The 21,246-nt window shown below is 41.5% G+C and overlaps 1 protein-coding gene across 2 annotated transcripts in view; it reads right to left on the bottom strand.

Moving 5' to 3' along the window:
• Positions 1-19,363, bottom strand: part of LOC122553483 (potassium channel subfamily K member 10-like) — a 42,321-nt gene extending 22,958 nt beyond the window's left edge. For both annotated transcript variants that reach the window (XM_043697295.2, XM_043697296.2), the window contains exons 1-3: positions 18,230-19,363; positions 16,066-16,388; positions 5,609-5,726 (exon numbers count right to left, since the gene is read on the bottom strand). In XM_043697295.2, the coding sequence (XP_043553230.1) occupies positions 5,609-5,726; positions 16,066-16,388; positions 18,230-18,314 (526 nt within the window). In that variant the 5' untranslated portion in view covers positions 18,315-19,363. The remainder of the gene's footprint in view (positions 1-5,608; positions 5,727-16,065; positions 16,389-18,229) is intronic.
• Between the last annotated feature and the right edge of the window lie 1,883 nt (positions 19,364-21,246).

The raw sequence follows: 21,246 nt of genomic DNA, 5'->3' as shown, positions 1-21,246 counted from the left end.
AGGTTAAATTCCATTTGTCATTTCTCTGCCCAACTTCCTAACTGATCTTTAACCCTGCTGCATCCTTTAATATCCTTTCTCACTATCTATCATTCCACCAACCTTTGTGTCATCTGCAAACTTACTAATCAGCTCACCAACATTTCCACCCAAATCATTTATATATAAAGAACAGAGCTTCCATCACTAATCCTTGCAGACACCACTAGTTACAGTTCTCCCGCCAGAAAAATAATCCTCCACAACCACCCTCTGTCTAATGTGACCAAGTCAATTTTGTATTCAACTTGCCAACTCACCATGGATTCCACGCGATTTGACCTTCTGCACCATGAGGGACTTTATCACAAATAATGTTATGATATTGTTTATGAATAATCACTAGAGTTGATTTGAAAATTAAAATTTGCTTTATTATAAAATCAATTTTCTTTTGTAGCATCACCAGGTTTGAATGGTCTATCCTGTTCTTCGTTCCTTAAAACTTCGTTCAGTTTAGCGCAGGTGAGACGAGAGGGCTGCTGGACAACTGGATTGGCTGCTGGGCAACTGGATTGGCTGATTGCCAACTGGATTGGCTGATTGCTCACTAGGACAAAACCCCCTCCTCCCCAGATGGGGAAAGAGAACGCCTGCCTCCAGCCAATGAATGTGCTGTATGGCTGCTGTATGGTGACTGGACAGAAGACCCTGATGACCCAAAAATCCTGTCCTTTAAGTGTAAACTCTTTATTAGCACTGGTACTGATGAAGGAGCTTCAGCCAAGCGATTAACCTCTTTTTCTCAGATTCTGATGGATTTTTGGTACAAATGCAACTTCCCACTTGCAATGTAGTTATTTTTTGATTAGAATTTTGAGAACATTTAGAAAATTAAGCACCCTCCACTTATTTCTGTACAAGGGATGGGATTTCAGAACTCCTTAACGAAGATACAATGTTACAAAATACGGCTACATTACAGACTGCTGAAAAAAATTAACATTCCAGTCATCTACAGTGAGATCATTCTGAGTCTTGCTGGGAGAACACCACATTTCTCATTTTCTGGATATTAAACATGCTACAAATTTCCATATGTGCCAAATTCCATCTCTCTATACATGGTCACTAAATATTCTTTATAATTTTTGTCAAATGTATTTTACCTCTAAAATAATCTTAAACAATGATTCTAGAATTCAACAATAATTAATTTAGCTATTGACGAAGAAAATAAAATCAAAGAGCATGCTTGTTCATTTCTTATTCCTTACTATTCTCATTTGATAATAGCTACAGCAAAGCATGGAAGCTTTAGTTGATGCTCATTGAATAAAAGATGAATTTGTATATAATGCCACAAAAGCATATTCAAAAACATGTGCATGCTTTATATTTCGTATTGGACCTTTAAAAGAATGAAAGATAGATTCACATCATGATTGCACGTTCTTTACAATATTAACTCACATACGCTGTTTACAACCCAAAACCTTCATCTGACTGGTAATATGGGTCTGAATTTTATACAGAGGTGTTGGGTCCATTACTCTAGTTTTAAAAATGGATTGTGCCTGCCTCCGTGTGGCCAGGTTGCCGTAAGCTGGTGTAACAGATGTCAGATCTTACTTGTCAAGGCAAGATTTCTGCTCAACCGCAGAGGAGATCCTGCTCATAAAAATAACCGGACAATTAGATGGCCAACAGCTTTGAAGTCCCTGAAACACCACCAGGAGTGCTGGTCATTGGTGGAATTGCAAACTGTATCCAACAACAGTCATCGATGGAGCTGGATGAAAATGTAAGTTGGGGCTGTCAGTCAGGGCCAGTCTGTTAGACCGTGGTAAGGGGTGTGGAGGATTGGTAAGGGATGATTAAACATTTGAGTTGCCTGCATATTGTGGGTGTGTGTGAGGCTCTCCTTTGGGCTAAAGGTGCATGAACAGTCTGGACACCAGCCTACAAAAAAAATAGTATAGAGACTTCCTGCTTCTCCTGGTAAAATACCAGGGACAGTGACAATGGAAAGAGACCTTAAAGTGGACAGTGTCTCATGTGCCACTGGTAAAACATGAGCAAAGGTGGATAGGTAATTGACAGGGTGCTGTCACTATGGTACCTGATTTTGCAGCCTCTCTTCCTACCAGCTCCTTTAGGGATATTCATAAAATTCCACCATCATATCTCCTTGGAATCAGCAGTCCAGAATAGTGCAGTATTCTCCAAATATATTAGATTCCCTACAGTGTGGAAACAGGCTTTTTAGCCCAACTAGTCCACACTGACCCTCCGAAGAGTAACCCACCCAGACCTATTCCCCCTAACTAATGCACCTAACTCTACGGGCAATTTAGCATGACCAATTCACCTAACCTGCACATCTTTGGACTGTGGGAGGAAATTGGAGCACCCAGAGGAAACCCATGCAGACACGGGGAGAATGTGCAAACTCCACACAGTCAGTCACTCAAGGCTGGAATTGAACCCAGGTCCCTGGTGCTGTGAGGTAGCAGTGCTAACCACTAGCCACCATGCTGCCCCATATGCAACTTTTATTTTTATAGTGCCTCTAAAACAATAAACATCTCAAAAGTCTTTATGGAAAAGAAACAGTCAACAAACAATGAAAAACCATTGAAGACATAATTGGTGATGGGTTTCCCAAAGCTTTCTCAAGTAAGAAAAGTTAGAAAGATTGAGTGAAAATGTTCTAGACTGAAGGAAACATTGTTAATTTAGCAAATCAATTTATGCAATGAATACTTATTCTCAAAAGGATTCATTTTAGACTCTGTTGTCATTTAATTAAAAGATATTGCAATGAAGCACAAGTGTCGCCCAACTGCTTGTTCTGTGGTGTTGTGGAGTCCATGGACCATGTATATATATGGGGTGTGGGTGCTTGCACTCCCTTTTTGATTTTCTGAAAAACGTCCTCCTCTGTTTTTGGTTGTACTTCAGTCCCACGCTCCTGATCTTTGGACACCTGATACGGAAGGGAGAGGGCAGGTCTGATGACCTCCTCGTGGGTCTGCTCCTGGGCCTGGCCAAACTGGCCATCAACAGGTCCAGGCAGCGGGCCGTGGAGGGGGTCATTAGGGCTGACTGCCTGCCCCTCTTCCGCGGTTACATTAGGGCCCGGGTGTCTCTGGAGAAGGAACATGCGGTGTCCACCAACACTCTTGAGCTGTTCAGAGAGAGATGGATGCCGCAGGGAGTGGAGTGCATTATTTCCCCCTCCAACTCTATTTTGATTTAATCCCTGCCCTCCCCTTCACTGTTTGATCACACAGCATTGCCCTTTGATGTGAAGGGCACTGCTTGTCACTGGCCACTCGGGTAGTTCCTTTCTTCCTGGTGGTGGAAATTGAATAAAGATTCGAGCTTTGTGTCTTTCACTGTGTCTCACACCTGCACACACACAACATGGGTGCTGGGGAAAAAAATAAGCACTACCGCAGTTAGGCAGTAGTGTGGGGGTAATAAAAAAAAAGACCAGGAGCGTTAGATATCAAGAAAGAAGAAAAAAAAAGAGCAGGAGTGTCACACCTCCTGCTCACTATGAGTGCTGGCTCTGAAGCACGAGTGTCTAGACAACTCCTACAATTTGCACCAGGGTATAACAAACTTTAAACCTGTGTAAGTACGGTTCTGCAAATGCAGCAAAGTCTAGTTATCCTCAACTGGTTCACATATATGGGTGTCTTGAGCACCTCAGTTTCTTTCACTCAACTAGAAAGGTCTGTTTGTAAGCCAGTAAGGAGAGTGAGTGTGCTCGTATGCAGAAATGAATTGTACAGATAGTGTTGCAAGTTTCCTCCCAGGATTACAAAGGGCAACGAAACAGGGACAAATATCTCCAGGAGACTGAATCACATCATGAACGAATTAGGAACTTTCTGGTCCAAGTTAATGAAGCAGCCAGGTTTCAATTGAAACAATTTTTAAAATTAGGAAGAATAACTAATGCCCAGTCATACTGAAACAACTCACAGACAACTAGTGAATGTGATTGTGAATTTGAACCAACCAGGACTGTACAGAGTGCAAAGGACAAGTAAGGAGGAGAGGAGGGGATGAGGTTGGCAATATCTGCCTGATGAAATCTCATACACAGCTCACCGTTTGCTAGTACAGGCTACTTGTTTATTTCTTTTTGTTTGCATTGTATGAGGCCAAAGGAAATCAATTTGCAAAAACTGAGAAAATTCAATAGGTAATGGCTTTAGTGAGAGGGAGAAAGACAGAAAGAGGATGATATATATGCTGTATATCATCCTCCATCATCACTGTTACAACTGTTGAATAACCTTAATAATTTTACATGATTCACATCACAATTGTGCTGGCAGGGACCAACAGTAACCAACATTATGCTTGGCGATACCTCATGCCAATAAGGGTGACTTCTTGCTTTTTGACAATATGAAGGCGGGGGTTGTTCCTGGGTGTAAGGCTTATGTATACTTTTTATAAGATGGTGTTCTACTTTATGCGTTTTTTTTGCATAGCCCATTAGGAGCACATGAAGTAGTATTAGTTATAAAAGTACTGTCAGGAATTCCATTTGACCAGATTGACGTTACAGTCCTGTTGGTGTGATTTTACTGTGTTCAAATTAGCTGTTGGCTTTCCTATATTGCAATACTAACTAGGTTTGAAGATGTTGTGTTGGCTGTAAAGCACTTTGGAAGTTCCTTAGGAAGGAAAAATGTGCAACATAAATGTAAATCTTTCTTGACACTCCCTCATATTCACTCAACACGTTTTAGCCTTTATGACAAGATCTCCGGATTCATCAATCACGAGTGTCATTCAGCAATGATTTGCATATGTCTATCAGATCAAGGCATAGGAGGTCTTGTGGCCTAATGCCTCCTCACCCTACCAAGGTTTGGTATCATGGGTCAGACCTGCCTTTGCTCAGAGAACTGAAGAAGGAAATCAGATAATTTTGCCAACAGAAGAGCTCAATAGAGAGGGAAGAGCCATTCTAAGCTCGCTCCTCCTCTAGTTAGGCTGTGAGACCCTGAAATGGGAACAAAGAAAATGAAAAATAGGTGATGGAAAGATGTATCTCACTTTTTCAGCAAATTGGTAGCAAATTCAAAAATGGACTTTTATAAAGAAATAATAGAGGAAAGAAGAAGCAATAGTATTAATGGTAAGTTTTTTGCATGCATGTGGAAACAGTTTATGGCACAGTACTTCAATGCTGTCAAGTTTAGCATTATTTGTGATTCATAATTAAAAGCTCCAAATTGAATGGAGAATTATAATCTTAACTAGATTATCATTTTTGAAAGTTTTTTTGAAATATTGATGCATACCTACTCCAGCCATGCACTTATTAGATACTAATCAAAATAGGGACAAAGTGATCAGCCACTAGAAGAGGGATCAGCATAACTTTGGCCATTGTATGTCCACCATAAGATAGGGCTCATCCAAATTACCGTTCTTTGTTATGCCGCTGATAATGCATGTATCTTGTTTAAGTATGAAGAGAAGGATGTTGTAAAAGTGAATAGTGCAGAGCATCACACAGATATTCTAAAATTATATTGAAACTATTTTTACATATGCTGTTAATTTTGGTAATAAAGTTTAATTTTTAAAAGATTACCTATGGTGGTTATCACAGTCCCAGCAAAGAAAAAGGCACTACCAAGTTCCCAGTGGCTTGTATTATTAGCTGAATTATCTACAGGATTCACTCCAGCACCAAGAGCCTCAATTGCATGCTGGAAAGAAACAGTTGTACATTAATAAATTATACTTTCAGAAAAATTCACAATAAAGCAATTGAAACATTTGTTAGTGAATACCCAGACTTATAACTTTAAAGAGGAATTTAAAATACTATACGTAACTCACATACAGCACACAAGCCATAGCTTCCTGGTCTACAAAGCCATATGAAAACATTGCATTACATTTTCACACATATGCAGCTGACACACAAATCTAGCTCACCATCACTTCTCTTGATCCCTCCACTGTTTCCAAGTCATTAGACTGCTTATCAGATATCCAGTATTAGATGATCAAAGATTTTTTTAAATTAAATACTGGAAAGACGGAAGACACTTTTTCCCTGTCCCCACTTCAACTCCATTCCCTAACTACTGATGCCAATCCACTCCCTGTGGCTCAGTGTGCTCGCAACCCATGGTTTCAGACTTCATCCCAAATGAGTTTCCAACTCAATATTTGTGTAATCACTAATACCACCTATTTACACTTCTGTATTCATGTTTTCATTAACTCTAGGCTGGACTACTTCATTATAATCCTACATCACTCTTAACATTTCCTCACTTCCACTAGACACAGAGTTGTCCTATGCAATTGCAGAAGGTGTAACACTTGCCTATTCATCTCCCTCCTCTCCTTACTGTCCAAGGCCTGAATACACTTTCCAGATGAAGCAGCATTTTGCTTTCAATCTAGTCTACTGTATTTGCTGCTCAAAACACTGACCCCTCTACAGTGGTGAGACCAATAACAGACTGGGTTATCACTTTGCACAAAATTACCCTAACCTCCCAATTTGCTTGTAATTCCAATTAACCACCTTGCTCTCAAGCTTACATTTCTGTCCTAGGACTGCTGCAATGATCCAAGCACAGCACAAGCTCAAGGAACTGTAGTGATTGTAATAAGGTCAGCCAGATGGACCTCATAAAATATGAGTTCTCTGACTGTAGCAGTTAATCTAGTCCAGTCAGGGAGCACTGGTTGACAGATAACAGCAGGAGTATCCAACTGCTTGTTCTGTGGCGCTGTGGAGTCCGTGGACCATGTATATATTGGGTGTGGGCGTTTGCACTCCCTTTTTGATTTTCTAAAAAACCTCCTCCTCTGCTTTTGGTTGCACTTCAGTCCCTGCTCCTGATCTTTGGGCACCCGGTACGGAGGAGGGAGGGCAGGTCTGAAGACCTCCTTGTGGGTCTGCTCCTGGGCCTGGCCAACAGGTCCAGGCAGCAGGGCGTGGAGAGGGTCGTTAGGGCTGACTGCCTGCCCCTCTTCCACGGTTACGTTAGGGCCAGGTGTCCTTGGAGAAGGAGCACGCGGTGTCCACCAACACCCTGGAGTTGTTCAGGGAGAGGTGGGCGCCGCAGGGAGTGGAGTGCATTATTTCTCCCTCCAACTCTATTTTGATTTAGTCCCTACCCTCCCCTTCATTGTATTGATCACACAGCACTGCCCTTTGATGTGAAGGGCAGTGTTTGTCACTGGCCACCCGGGTGTTTTCCTATCTTCCTGGTGGTGGAAATTAAATAAAGATTCGTGCACCTTGTGTCTCTCACTGTGTCTCACACCTACACACACACCCCATGGGTGCTGGGGAAAAGTAAGCACTACCGCAGTTAGGCAGTAGTGTGGGGGTTAAAAAAAAAGAAAAAAAATAGAAAAAAAAAGGAAAATATAATCAGAAGATGTCACTGGCCACTCGGGTGTTTTCCTATCTTGAGAGTTGGATAAAAAAAAGAGAGAAAATAAAACAGCAGGAGTATCCAACTGCTTGTTCTGTGGCGCTGTGGAGTCTGTGGACCATGTATATATTGGGTGTGGGCATTTGCACTCCCTTTTTGATTTTCTAAAAAACCTCCTCCTCTGCTTTTGGTTGTACTTCAGTCCCACGCTCCTGATCTTCGGGCACCCCGTACGGAGGAGGGAGGGCAGGTCTGAAGACCTCCTCATGGGTCTGCTCATGGGCCTGGTCAAACTGGTCATAAATAGGTCCAGGCAGCGGGCCATGGAGGGGGTCATTAGGGCTGACTGCCTGCCCCTCTTCTGCGGTTCATTAGAGCCCGGGTGTCTCTGGAAAAGGAGCACGCAGTCTCCACCAACACCCTGGAGTTGTTCAGGGAGAGTTGGGTGCCGCAGGGAGTGGAGTGCATTATTTCCCCCTCCAACTCTATTTTGATTTAATCCCTGCCCTCCCCTTCACTTTGATGTGAAGGGCACTGCTTATCACTGGCCACTTGGGTGTATCTTTTCTTCCTGGTGGTAGAAATTTGAATAAAGATTTGTGCACCTTGTATCTTTCACTGTGTCTCACACCTGCACACACACAACATGGGTGTTGGGGAAAAAAATAAGCACTGCCGCAGTTAGGCAGTAGTGTGGGAGAAAAAATAACATTAAAAAAAACTGACATTCACTACCGCAGAAAAAAGAAAAAAAAACAGCAGGAGTGTCAGACATCTTGGCACTCTGAGAGCTGGCTCTTGAGGGAGCTAGATCAGCATCAAGGACTTTCCACATGTAAATAAAGGTGACTTGGTGATGGGACATCAGCCTCTGTGAAGTTATTTCAGGAAAAAAAAGCCTCACTTTCTGCTTAGGCACGTTACAGTCTCAATGTCACAATACTGAACTCAATAACTTCAGAAACTGGCAGTGTTATGTCTGCTCTCCATTTTCTTATATTCTACCAATTCCACCATTCCCTACACCAACCCCCACAGTCTTGTCTTCTTTATTTTGTTCTTAGTAGAGAGAACACATTGTTTCTCTTTCACATGCTAATTTATGCCCATTTTACATTTTTTTTTCTTTTTCTCCACCATTAACAACCATTCTGACTTATTTCTTCTCCTCTGCCTCTGTCAAATGTATAAAAATATATTTCCACTACCTTCCAGTTCTGAAGAAGCATTGTACCAGATGCAAAATGTTAACTCTACTTCTTTCTCCACAGATACTGGCAGACCTGCTGAATTTCTCCAGCATTCTCTCTGATTGTTCTAAACATTTGCGTATTGTGAATACCTGACTCCATAATTTATGCAATTTAGAGGTATAGTTTTACAAAACTGAAGTTTTGGTTGGGGACAAAAGTGTTAAATGTAAGTTAAATAGATTCTCTTGGTTGGAGAACTTGTAAATTGACCTTGATTAATTATACTTAGAGTGTTTATTTAATCAGGTCAGAATTAGACTAGTTAGCTTAACATCGGTCAATCAGGCAGTCAATATGGTATGCAGAAAGTAAATTACATTTGACTGATTTATTAAACTTTTTGAGGATCCATGTAACATGAAAAAAGGGGAACTTGTATGTGTGGTGCACTTGGATTTCCAGAATGCATCTGACAATGTGCCCATGGAATCCATAAAATCTCTACTGTATGGAACTAGGCCATTCAGCTCAACAGGTCCCCACCAACACCCTAAAAAGCTTCCCACCCAGACCCATTCCCCTACCCTTTCCCTGTAACCCTGCATTTCTCATGGCTAATGTACCTAGCCTACACATCCCTGAACACGAGCATGGCAATTTAGCATGGCCAATCCACCTAACTTGCACATTTGTGTTCTGTGAGAGGAAACCGGAGCACCTTATAGAGTCCCATGCAGACACAGGAAGAATGTACAAGCTCCATACAGACAGTTGTCTGAGGGTGGAATTGAACCTGGGTCCCTTGTGCTGTGAGTGCTAACCACTGAGTCCAATGCCACATCAATGATCACTATACAGGGAACTCATGGGGTAGAGGGTAACATATTAGCATAGATAAAGAATTGGATAGCTAACATGAAATAGCAAGTGAGTATAAATGGATCATTTTCAGATTGACAAGCTGTAGCTAGTGTCAAAATGTGTGGCGCTGGAAAAGCACAGCAGGTCAGACAGCATCCAAGGAACAGGAGAGTTGATATTTCGGGCATAAGCCCTTCATTCCTGACAAAGGGTTTATGCCTGAAACGTCGACTTTCGTGCTACTCAGATTCTGCCTGACCTGCTGTGCTTGTCCAGCGCCACACCTTTTGATTCTGACCTCCAGCGCCTGCAGCCCTCACTTTCTCCAAGCTGTAGCTATTGGAGTGCCAGAGGGATCAGTGACATAACCTCAGCTATTTGCAATTTATATCAATGACTTTGACGAAGCGACTTTATGAATGGTTGCTTAATTTGCTGATAGAATAGCAAAATGATAGGTGAGTAAATTATGAAGAGGACATAAAGAGATATAGATAAGTTAAATGTTTGGGCAAAAATTTGGCAGATGGCATAGAACGTGAGAAAATGTGAATTTGTCCATTTTGGCAGGAAGAACAGAAAGGCAGATGATTACTTAGGTAAAGAGTGATTGCAGAACTCTGTGTATTGCAAAACTCTGTTGTACAGAGAGCTGCAGATGTTTTGGTACGTGATTCATAAAATGCAATGGTGTCATAATTATAAGGAGCAAGGAATGCAAGAGTAAGGAAGTTTTGTTACAATTGTACATGGTGATGGTAAAATCACATCTGGAGTATTGTCTCCTTACTAAAGGAAGGATATAATTACATAAGTAGTGCAGAAAAAAAGTTCATTCAGCTGATTTTCAGATAAAGGGGTTGTCTGATGATGAAAGTTTGGACACATTGGGTCTGTATCTATTGGGGTTTAGAACAATTGTAAAATGGTTTCGTTCAAACATATAAAATCCCAAGAGGTCTTGACAGGGTAGTTGCTGAAAGAATACTTTCCCTTATAGATGAGACTAAAATTAAAAGGAGACAGTTTAAAAATAAGGGATCTCCCATTTAACCTGGAGGTGAAGAGAATTTGTTTCTCTCGTATTATATAATTCTCTTCCCCAGAGAATAGTGGAGGCAGAGTCATTGAATATTGTTAATCCTAAATTAGACAGATTTTTGATCCACAATGGTTCAAAGGGTATTGGAAGTAAATAAGAAAGTAAAGGCCACAGTCAAGTCAGCCATGATTCTTATCAAATCACGGACTCATCTTGAGGGCATAAATGGCCTAACTCGCTTTCAAATTCATGCGTTTACATGCAATTAAAATGAAAATAAACTTAAACAATAGATGACCCATTTCTAAATCTGTGATGAGGTCTATATATACCTCAATAAATGATTTAAATTACTTATGTCATTCTCTGATGAAATTAAGGTAAAAGCACCATTGTAAATAGGGAAATTTAACATGAAGCTTACCCTGGTTTCACTCAAAATTTGAATTATTCCTGTGGGTTTAAGAATCAAAGTTGGTTTAATTAATGCAAATTTTTGTTTGTAAGATCCCATGTATGCCACATTGTCATGGATATGAAATGGATATGGAACTGTACTATTTTGTGGTGTTTATCTCTACATTCTCATTCACAGAAACAGGCATTCAGCAATTTAATTTGGGGACAGATAGAGGAAGCTGCAGCTCACTGAGCCAAGGGGAACCTTCAGGTTCTGAAGAAGACGAATATCAGACTCAAAATATTAACCTTGTCTCCAAACCTACTGAGTTTCTCCAGCATTTTCTGAGTTTGTTTCAAATTTCCAGCATCTGAGGTATTTAGCTCTTATAGGAGCAGAGGAACCTGAATGTATTTGTTCTCGACTATTAATCAAGAAACTCAGGTAATGTTCTGGGGACCCAGATTCAAATCCCACTACAGCAGATGGTGGAATTGATAACCATGAAACTATTGTTAAGTGTCAGTAAAACCTATCTGGTTCTCTAATGTTCTTAAGGAAGGAAATCTGCCACCATCACCTGGTCTGGCCTACATGTGATTCCAAAGCCACAGCAATGTGTTGATCCTCAACTGCCCTCTGAAATGGCCTACCAAGCCACTCAGTTGCATCAATCTCTATGACGTCTCAACAAAAAAGTGAAACTGGACAGACCACCAGGCATCAACCTAGATGCCAGGAAAAGACAACAGAAGAAACAACCTCATTGACCCTGCTACGTGCTCCTTACTATCATCTGGAGGCTGAATGGGGCTTGACACAATTATACTCACAGAATCATACATGACAGACAATGTCCCACTGCCACAGTCACCAACCCTGGGTTGGTGATTTTATTCACCTTCAGGACAGACCCAGCAGAGGTGGCAGAACTGTAGTATGTAGTTGGGGAGGAGCTGCCCTGGCAATCCTCAACATTGGACCACATGGCTTCAGGTTAAACATGAGAAAGGAAACCTCTTGCTGATTATGACATACCTCCCTCAGCTGATGAATCAGCTCGTCTAGTCAAGGTCTTTCAGTACAGTTACATCTGCCCAGAAATGGGAATCAAAGAGTATTAGGAGGCAAACCCTCCATTGGCTGGAGTCACACCTGACACATAGGAAGATGGTTGTAGTTGCTGGAAGTGAGTTATCTCAGCTACACACATCTGCAGGAGTTCTTCAGGTAGTGTCTTAGTTTCAACTATCTTCAACTGCATTATCACTGATCTTCCTTCCATCATAAGTGGGGGTGGTCACCAATGATTGCACAATGTTCAGCACCATTTGATATTGAAGCAGTCCATATTCAAATGCAACAACATCTGGACAATATCTAAGCTTGGGTTGACAAGTGGCAGGTAACATTCATGCCACACAAATGCCAGACAAGGACCATGTTGAATAAATGATAATCTAACCACTGGCCCTTGACATTAACTCGTGTTACCATCACTGGATCCCCCCTATCAACATCTTTAGGGTTCCCATTGACCAGAAACTCAAGAAGCTTGATGCCATCCAGGCCAAAGTAGCCTGCTTGATTGGCATGACTGCCAAAAGCATCCATTCCCTCTACCACTAATGCTCAGTAGCAGCAGTGTATACTATCTGCAAAATGCACTGCAGAAATTCATTAAAGATCCTTAGACAGTACCTTCCAAACCCACAACTATTTTCATCTAGAAGGACAGGACCAGCTAATACAAAGGAAAACCACCACCTGCAAGATCCCTTCCAAGCCACTCACCATCCTGACTTGGAAATATATCACCAGTTCTTCACTGTCACTGGGTCAAAATTCTAGAATTCCCTCCCTAAGGGTATTGTGGCTCAACCTTCCCCCAGGAACTGCAGCTCACCACCACCTTTTCAACAGCAACCAAGGACAGGCAATAAATGCTGGCCTGGAAATGTGTTGCTGGAAAAGCGCAGCAGGTCAGGCAGCATCCAGGGAACAGGAGAATCGACGTTTCGGGCATAAGCCCTTCTTCAGGAAACGTCGATTCTCCTGTTCCCTGGATGCTGCCTGACCTGCTGCGCTTTTCCAGCAACACATTTCCAGCTCTGATCTCCAGCATCTGCAGACCTCACTTTCTCCTCAATAAATGCTGGCCAACCAGCAACATGCATGTCCTACATATGAATTCTTTAAACAACAAGGGCATAGAATTAAATTAATTAGTAAAAATAGAAAAAGTGATATGAGGAAACCTTTCTTCACATAGTGAGTGGTAAGGAGCTGGAATGCCCTGCCTCAGAATGTGGTGCAGACTGGCTTTACTTTGGTTTCAAAAAGGAGATTTAGACAATTATTTGACAAGGAAGAACTCATACAGTTATGGTATAAAGGCAAGGGAATGGCACTAGGTGGCTTGCTTAGTTGAACAGCCATTGGAGACACAATGAACTAAATAGCTACTTTCTGTGCCATGGAAACTTTGTGACTATCTGGTATGATCTGATTCTATAATTTCTTTTAAATGTTCAAATTTCACTTTAACTGTCAACAGTCTTTACAGGGATTATAAAATTGATCTCTCACATTCTAACCTCCAAAAATTTGATGTTATCCAAAACACTGTTGTCTGTGATTTTCCTCATTCACGATCACTCCCATGCTTGCTGACCTACACTGGTTCTTTGTCAAGAAAGGTTATGATTTTAAAATTATCTTCATTGTTCTCAAGTCCCTCCAGGGTATCACTTTCTATTTTTCTAAAATTTTTCCAAATTTTCTGTGCTTATTTAGTTCTGGATTCTTGAACATCCTCAATTTTAATTGCTTCACTAATGCTGACTCTGTATGAAGTTGCTGAGATCTCAATTTCTGGATCACTCTCCCTTCCCTGCCTACCTTATTTTCCTGATTTCACTTATTAATTCAACTCAACTCCTTGATCAAGCATTTAGTCACCTGGCCTAATATTTAAGTGATTGAAATCTTTTGCATTTAGGGATGGGTAACAAATATCAGCCTTGCTGGCAATACCCTTATCCTATCAAAGAATTATTAAAAATATGGTTCAGTGTTATACTTTGTTTTTAATGCTCCTGCAATGGGCCTTGAGACATTTTATTTTGTCAAAGGTTCAAATGAATATGTAATGTTGTTGTTTTAACTATCCTCAAGCTGGTCATTTCAGAAACCAGCAGCAAGTGGAAGTTATAGTATTAAATTTAACATTTTTTGTAACAAAGCTTGAAAGGAAGTATTTCTATTGTCTGAGTTAAACTTTTCTTTAATACGTGTTTTATACTGGAACTGTTATGATAAGCCCAATTCTATTTCATGGCCCACTTTAAAAATAAGTTTGGACATTTCTAGTTTGAATATTTAAGATAATGCTCAAACATTTATATATTAGAGCAAAATAATTTGGAATATCTCAGATCAGGCTGTGTCAATGAGGAGAAAGTGAGGACTGCAGATGCTGGAGATCAGAGCTGAAAATGTGTTGCTGGAAAAGCGCAGCAGGTCAGGCAGCATCCAAGGAGCAGGAGAATCGACATTTCGGGCATGAGCCCTTCTTCAGGAGGAGGAGAAGGTAAAGCTAGCATTTCAGGTTGGTGACCTTTCATCAGATAAACAGGTCTTGATACTTGTTCAACTAGCAATAAGTGTAACAAAGTTATAGAAAACAGCCCACGAAAATTGTTTCAAATCTTACAATAACATCCTTTCTATCAGTATTCTGTATCTATCAGTGGCCTTTTTTGGAACCAATTCTAGTAAAACTTCCTACTTTATTTCATATGATTCAGGAATTGTGATTCTGTGCATTCTCAATATGTGTCAATTTTGATTTAAAAAAAACTAATCCAGTGACACTATATGAAAAACGACTAGAGTTCCGCCAAAATTCATTCCTGATCAGCAATGATCCCTCAGTCCAGCATTACAAAATAAAGCAGATTATCTGGCCATTATCTAATACTTATATGTGAGGCCTTGCCACGTGCAAATTGGCTGCTGTGTTTATCGCAGTGGTTACTCTTTAACAGTCTCTAATAGGTTGTAGAACATTTTAGAATATTTTGAAGTGGTGTGGAAGAGTGTTTAATTGCAAATCTTTCACTATATACAGTAAAACAGTGAAACTGGTTTAGTCCAACAGGTTTATTTGGAAGCACGAGGTTTTGTAGGTTTGCTCACCTGCGGAAGGAGCAGTGCTCCGAAAGCTAGTGTATCCAAATAAACCTGTTGGCCTATAACCTGCTGATGTGTGATTTTTAACTTTGTACACCCCAGTCCAACAGGGCATCTCCAAATCATGACTACCATCGACTACAGTGAAACAGAAATATATTTACCTAAGTTTAAATGTAACATACTGCGTTTATTGATGGGTTTTTTTATTTAAAAAGGCTTGATTTAACCCAGGTTCCATTGTTCTTATTCCTGTATTCTTAATAGCAGCATCTGACTGGTTGTCTCTGGTGAAATGGAAGACCCTATGTCAGCGCCAAAAGGGCTGCACACTTAATTGTTGAATGCCACTGTCTGTGAACTGTTGGAAGACAGGAATTATCGCCACATGCTAATAATGATGCATTAAACTAAGTCAAAATCAAAAGTGAGATATATGTACTTGTGTTTGGAGTAACACGGCCTCCCAGAAATGGACAGGAGTTCATAATCACATACCGTGTAGATTGTTCGAGTATTACCTTTCGAACGTGCGAATAACCGGAATTTGATTTGGTTTTGCCATAAACATGATGCAGCCTTTACGTTTAACATGAGATAGTTAAGCTATTTACTTGAAAAGTGTTCATTGAAAGAGGGATAACTTCATCCTTTCTTGGACTTTAAGCACCTGGTGACGGTTACTTGTGAAACAAGATCTTTGTAAAAACAAGCATGTGGAAATGGCGTGTCAGTGCGATCTGAGCATTAAGTCTGACCAATAACATCCACCCCTTCTCAAAACAAAAAAAACAACTACTTCCCTTTACCAAAACAAGTTCTATCCTTTCAAAATAATGTTTTCTTTGGTGGGGCAAGTTTGGCGAGCCGACGCATTTATCCAGCCACTTCCAACTGTGAGATGTGTTTGGAGTTAAATCTGAGGCCAGCCCATGTGTGCATTCATTTTCTTACCTCAATGAGTGCATCAAGTTCTCCGGGGTTCACACAGGGGTGATTTCGAAGGAAACTGGATTTCTCTGTCGTGATCTTATGCTTCTGTTTGCTTTCGAAAGGTTTTTCCAGAGCTCGGAACACGGTGCCTCCGATCACCAGGTAAAGGACAACGACCACGAAGATAGCCAGCACCGTTTTCCACTTCATGACTGTGGGCGATGTGTGAGGGCCACTGTCCATGCTGGCTACCACCGTGGTCCTGGAGGATATGGACAGCCTGGGCACCGGGTAGTGCCCGTTGGTCTTTGGATCACAGGCTTGCACTGTGGATTGGACAGCGACTGAAACAAAAACAACTGAAGAGTAACTCTGATCCCAGTGTGGAGAGGGGTCAAACCTATAGCTCTGTGCACTAAAGAAGGACATTTGGGGCCTGAACTGTCAGTCTGATATCATTTCAAGATGCATACTAACTTCATAGTTTTGTTTCGAGTCTGACCTTGTAATTAGATGCTTCCTGGAGGTGTACGGTTCAGCGAAACGCCCTGTTTAAATTGTGTGCAAATCAGCCCTTTCAGGTTGGCTCTGTACAATGTGTCATGCAAAAGTGTTGCTGTAGCCGGAGTAGTATTTTCTTTGGATGAAATAGGGGCGTGCCGTCAGCGCTCCCTCGTGTCGGTCGTGTTATTCCCTGCCGTTTCTCATCGACTGATTTGCTTGTAGTGTGAGGGTGCAGCATGTGCGTGTACAGCTGGGCACTGCGCCCAATGTGTGGGGTAAATGGACCCTAGAAAATACATGCAGATGTGTGCCTCTCCTCTACAAAATTCAAAATGCCTTTCTTCCTGGACCTACACTTCGATCTTCCCAGGCAAAATAATGTCCATTGACTTGCACTAACAGCAACTGACAATACTAAATGTGCTCGAACTGATTACAAAAGGTCTATTTAGGTTAGATACAAATTTATTTGAATACATAATGTTATATCTATCTGGTATTGTTTTAGTGGCCATTAATGCGATGGGTTACCGGAGACAGCAGCAGTGCCTTAGAATCGTTCTAAACGTAAACAGAAACTGGCATCTTGTGTAGGGTTACCGGAAACGGTCTGCGTGCAACGAAACGGCAGCTCCTAGGCAACATTCCGTTGGGGGTCGTGGCAAACTAATGCACCCTGTAACAACGACCCACCCCGGCAGCTGGCTGCAAAGAGTCGGTTTGGATATTTGCATTCAAGCCACATGAAAATGAGTAGACTTGATGAAGAGCTTGAGTCTGTTTCGGAGAAATCAAAAGCTGTTTGGATTGATGTAATTGACTGCTGGAGCAGTTGAGATGGTTATTATCGTACATCCATCCAGCAGTTTTTTTTATCGGGGAAGTCTTGCCGCTGAACGTTTTGAAATTGTTCCCAGTGTGTTTGTGTGTGTGTGTGCTGCAGTGAAAGAACCATTTTAACAAAACACCTCAACGGGAATATTGCAAAGCAGCAAATAGGGGAGAGCGAATGCGGAGACGGTTAGAGCTGAAGAGGTATAAACATATCAGTTCCTGGTTTAATTTTGTCAATAGCATACACTCGTCTCAACAAATTAGCTCTCGAGCAATAGTGAGGCTTTTTTGTTCATTCCTTCCCGCCGCAGCAGACTGCGGGTTTTTGCTGTGTGCTTGCCTGTCCATGCAATAATGCAAAAAAAACACGAAGCAGCTACACACATACACCCCAGCTGTACTCGTAATCGGAACCAATAATCAAATCACAATGGTGATGAAATGAAAAAAGAAAGCGGGCGAAATAACTGGGTATTGCCGAGATGCAGTTTGGAATGAATAAAAGATTGGCATATTCAAAGTGAGCTTACTGTTCAAATCTCAGTCATACACCCAGACACCCTGGTGTAACTGCTCAGTTAACAGTGTAGCATCGTATCATAATGGCATTTGTCAGACCCCGGACTGGGAACCCGATAAGCGAATTCTCGTTCGTAAATAAAAGAGAAACGAGAAAAAAAAATTTGGCCGCCAAAGGGCAATAGTTCCCACCACTGTCTACCTCTTTGTGTATGTACATATACCTGAACGATATACCGAACAGTATTTACCCTATGGGCAAATACTGTTCAATTCATGGAATAAAATACCACACGTACATACACTCAAATTCAATACAGCTACGAACCTGGAGGGTCACAGCTAGTGTGTTTTCTTGATGATTCTATTGGAAATTTCATCTTAGATCGCCAAAACCTTTTCTTTCCTTGCATTCGCAAATTGCAGTCAGTTACTCGGAATCCGCGTACTTAAGATAAAAGGACATCCTCTGGAGTTAACATTTCACACAAGCGCATTTTAAAACCAAGCCAGTCGATCAAAGGAAAATTAGATTTCTAAAACATATATTCAAGCGAAATTCCTAAACCGGGCTGAGGCTCAGCAACATCAGAAAGGATTCGTGCATGAATGATCTCACACTGCAGAGTGCAGGACGAATTGCATGCGTCCGCCTCGCATATGGCAATTAAAACAGAAGTATATTGTCTGTGGAGACCATCGATGCTCTTGCTTCCGAAGAGTGGCTGAACTGAGTTGTTTTTTTGGCTGGAGATGAATGCTGTGTATGGCTGTGTCGTGTTGTTAGGTGGAGTTGTGAGTCGGAAGACACCCTTGGATTGTAGGCACATGGCGGTGTCCTGCGGCAGGCGGCAGCCAACTCATCATACATTCCCCCCACACAGAAAGATGGAATAAACAGTCAATATTCGGCCAACGGGAAGGGACTCCTCCCAGAAGGCGATTGTTTACGCTACACAGTTGCTTCTGTAATGGTTGAGATGTGGGTGTAGGTGCTCATATCTCTTTGGAAAATCAATGCAGAAACATTACTTTGGCTTTTTGTGGGATTGTTGTGTTGTATCATTCCACCATGCAGATGTTGACAACACGCACACAACAGTTTGTTTCATTAGACCACGTCTTACTTAATGCGTATCGTGCTACTGAACCTCTGACATGCCTGTACTGGAAAAGTTTTTATTATATAAACACCAAATGAATTTTATAATTTTTAAAATGTAATTTGGACCCGGAGTATGAATACACGTTAAAACAGTTGGTGCACATCATGTACAGGTCATGCTGACAAACGTCCCACACGTTTACGTCCAGGCGTGGCTGGGCTACAAATAAATACAAGGAATAAGGGAGCACGATGGTTTGTCACAACTACGCGCAACTGTTGATTGCATTTTACATTACTTCATCGCACTGCACCGCAACGATATTCTGAAATCTGTGCGGAAGAACCGTGCCTTCAACCGCAACCACTGCTCACACCGACTGAACCATCGGCTCTTCCGGGGATACAGCCGGAACAAAAGAGAGGGCGGTGCTTTCAGACACTTAGACAACAAAAAGTTTTTTTAAAAATTGGGCGGGTCTGGCAACGTGGTTCGTTTGACCCATTCTAAAAGGTGTCAATAAATGCAACCTTTTATAAATTGTCAACGTAAGGCGTGCGCAAGAAAGTAAAATATAATCTGGGTACAGTCAAAACAAGATCAACAATATTTAATCTGGATGTGCTGCTAACATAATGTTTAGACTAGAGTGTGCTGGAAAAGCACAGCAGGTCAGGCAGCATCCGAGGAGCAGGAAAATCGACGTTTCGGGCAAAAGCCCTTCAAATTCCTGATGTAGGGCTTTTGCCCGAAACTGGATTCTGGATCAGTGGTGCTGGAAGAGCACAGCAATTTAGGCACCATCTGAGGCCTGTCCTCGGATGCTCCTAAATTGCTGTGCTCTTCCAGCACCACTGATCCAGAATCTGGTTTCCAGCATCTGCAGTAATTGTTTTTGCCCGAATGTCGATTTTCCAGCTCCTCGGATGCTGCCTGACCTGCTGTGCTTTTCCAGCACCACTCTGATCTAAACTCTGGTTTCCAGCATCTGCAGTCCTCACTTTTGCCTTGCTAATATAATGTGGCAGTAGCCACTGGGTTGCATGAAGATTCCTGCAAAGTTTTTTTTTCAAAGTACAGCATACCTTTCTTAGGATTTATGTCAATCTTATGTCAATGAACCAATAGCTTCATGCACCAAACCTCAACATAATTCCTTAAATGTGCTGCTTCCTGTATCAATTTTAGTTTCTGTATTGTTCTAGCAATACAACTTGAAAACAACATTTGCTGTTCCAACAATCTTGTCTTACAGATGTACAAAACTTTATTTCAGCCACCATAACCACCAGGGCAAGGGATAGCATAGAGATATTGTTTCTGGCCTAATAATCCAGAACAATACTTTGAGAACTCAGTTTGTATCCCACTGCAAATGATTAACTTGAGTTTTAGGAAAAACAATTATTGTAAAAAAAACCTCTTACCTTTCATGAATGATCTTTATGGAAGGAAATCTACCTTCACTTTTCATTGAAGCAAAGGTGATCTCCTGGCTTGTTGGTTATGGTAGAGTGGTAGATATGCCAACCCTATCAGGTTTCAGATCATGTTTGAAAGCAATTCTACTGGTTTTGATGGCCCACAATTGAGGTGTCAATCAACTGAAGCTATAACAGGACCCCGTACAACACAGGAATACCAAACAGCACAAGTAGCAACTACACATGAATTGTGATGGATGATGAAACAACTTACTAGAGAAGGCTTCACAAATATTCCAATCCCCAATGATTGGGGAGCCCAGTGCAACAGTACAAATACTAAGGCTGAATCATTTGTGACAATCTTCAGCCAGAAGTGCCAAGTGGATGATCCATCTCCATGGACCTGGTTTGGTCTACATGTGACTCCACATACACAGTAAAGTGGTTGACTCGTAGTCACCCTCTGAAATGGCCTAATAAACTACTCAATCATATCATAACAGAAATGAACCTGGGCAGATGGCATCAACCTAATCACCAGAAATGGTAATATTGACCCTGCAAAGTTCATCTGAGGAGTCAGTATGAAAATATGGAGAGCTGCCTCACAAACTAGTCAAGCAACAACCTTACACACACACTCACAGAGAATGTCCCAGGCAATACTATTGGTGTGCAGGACTGATGCAGCAGCCATGCCAGTTCAGTGATGCAAGAAGGAATAACCTGGGAGCCCTCAACATTGATCCTAGACCATGTGAAGTCTCATGGCATCAGGTCAAAGATAGACAAGGAAACCTCATTCAATCCCC

Source organism: Chiloscyllium plagiosum, unplaced genomic scaffold (assembly GCF_037043375.1).
Source record: "Chiloscyllium plagiosum isolate Xiang-an unplaced genomic scaffold, Cpla_swu_hap1 HiC_scaffold_8, whole genome shotgun sequence".
In the NCBI taxonomy this organism is placed as follows: domain Eukaryota; kingdom Metazoa; phylum Chordata; class Chondrichthyes; order Orectolobiformes; family Hemiscylliidae; genus Chiloscyllium; species Chiloscyllium plagiosum.
Note: the sequence above shows the minus strand (reverse complement) of the source record. Positions and strands in the feature narration are given on the sequence as shown.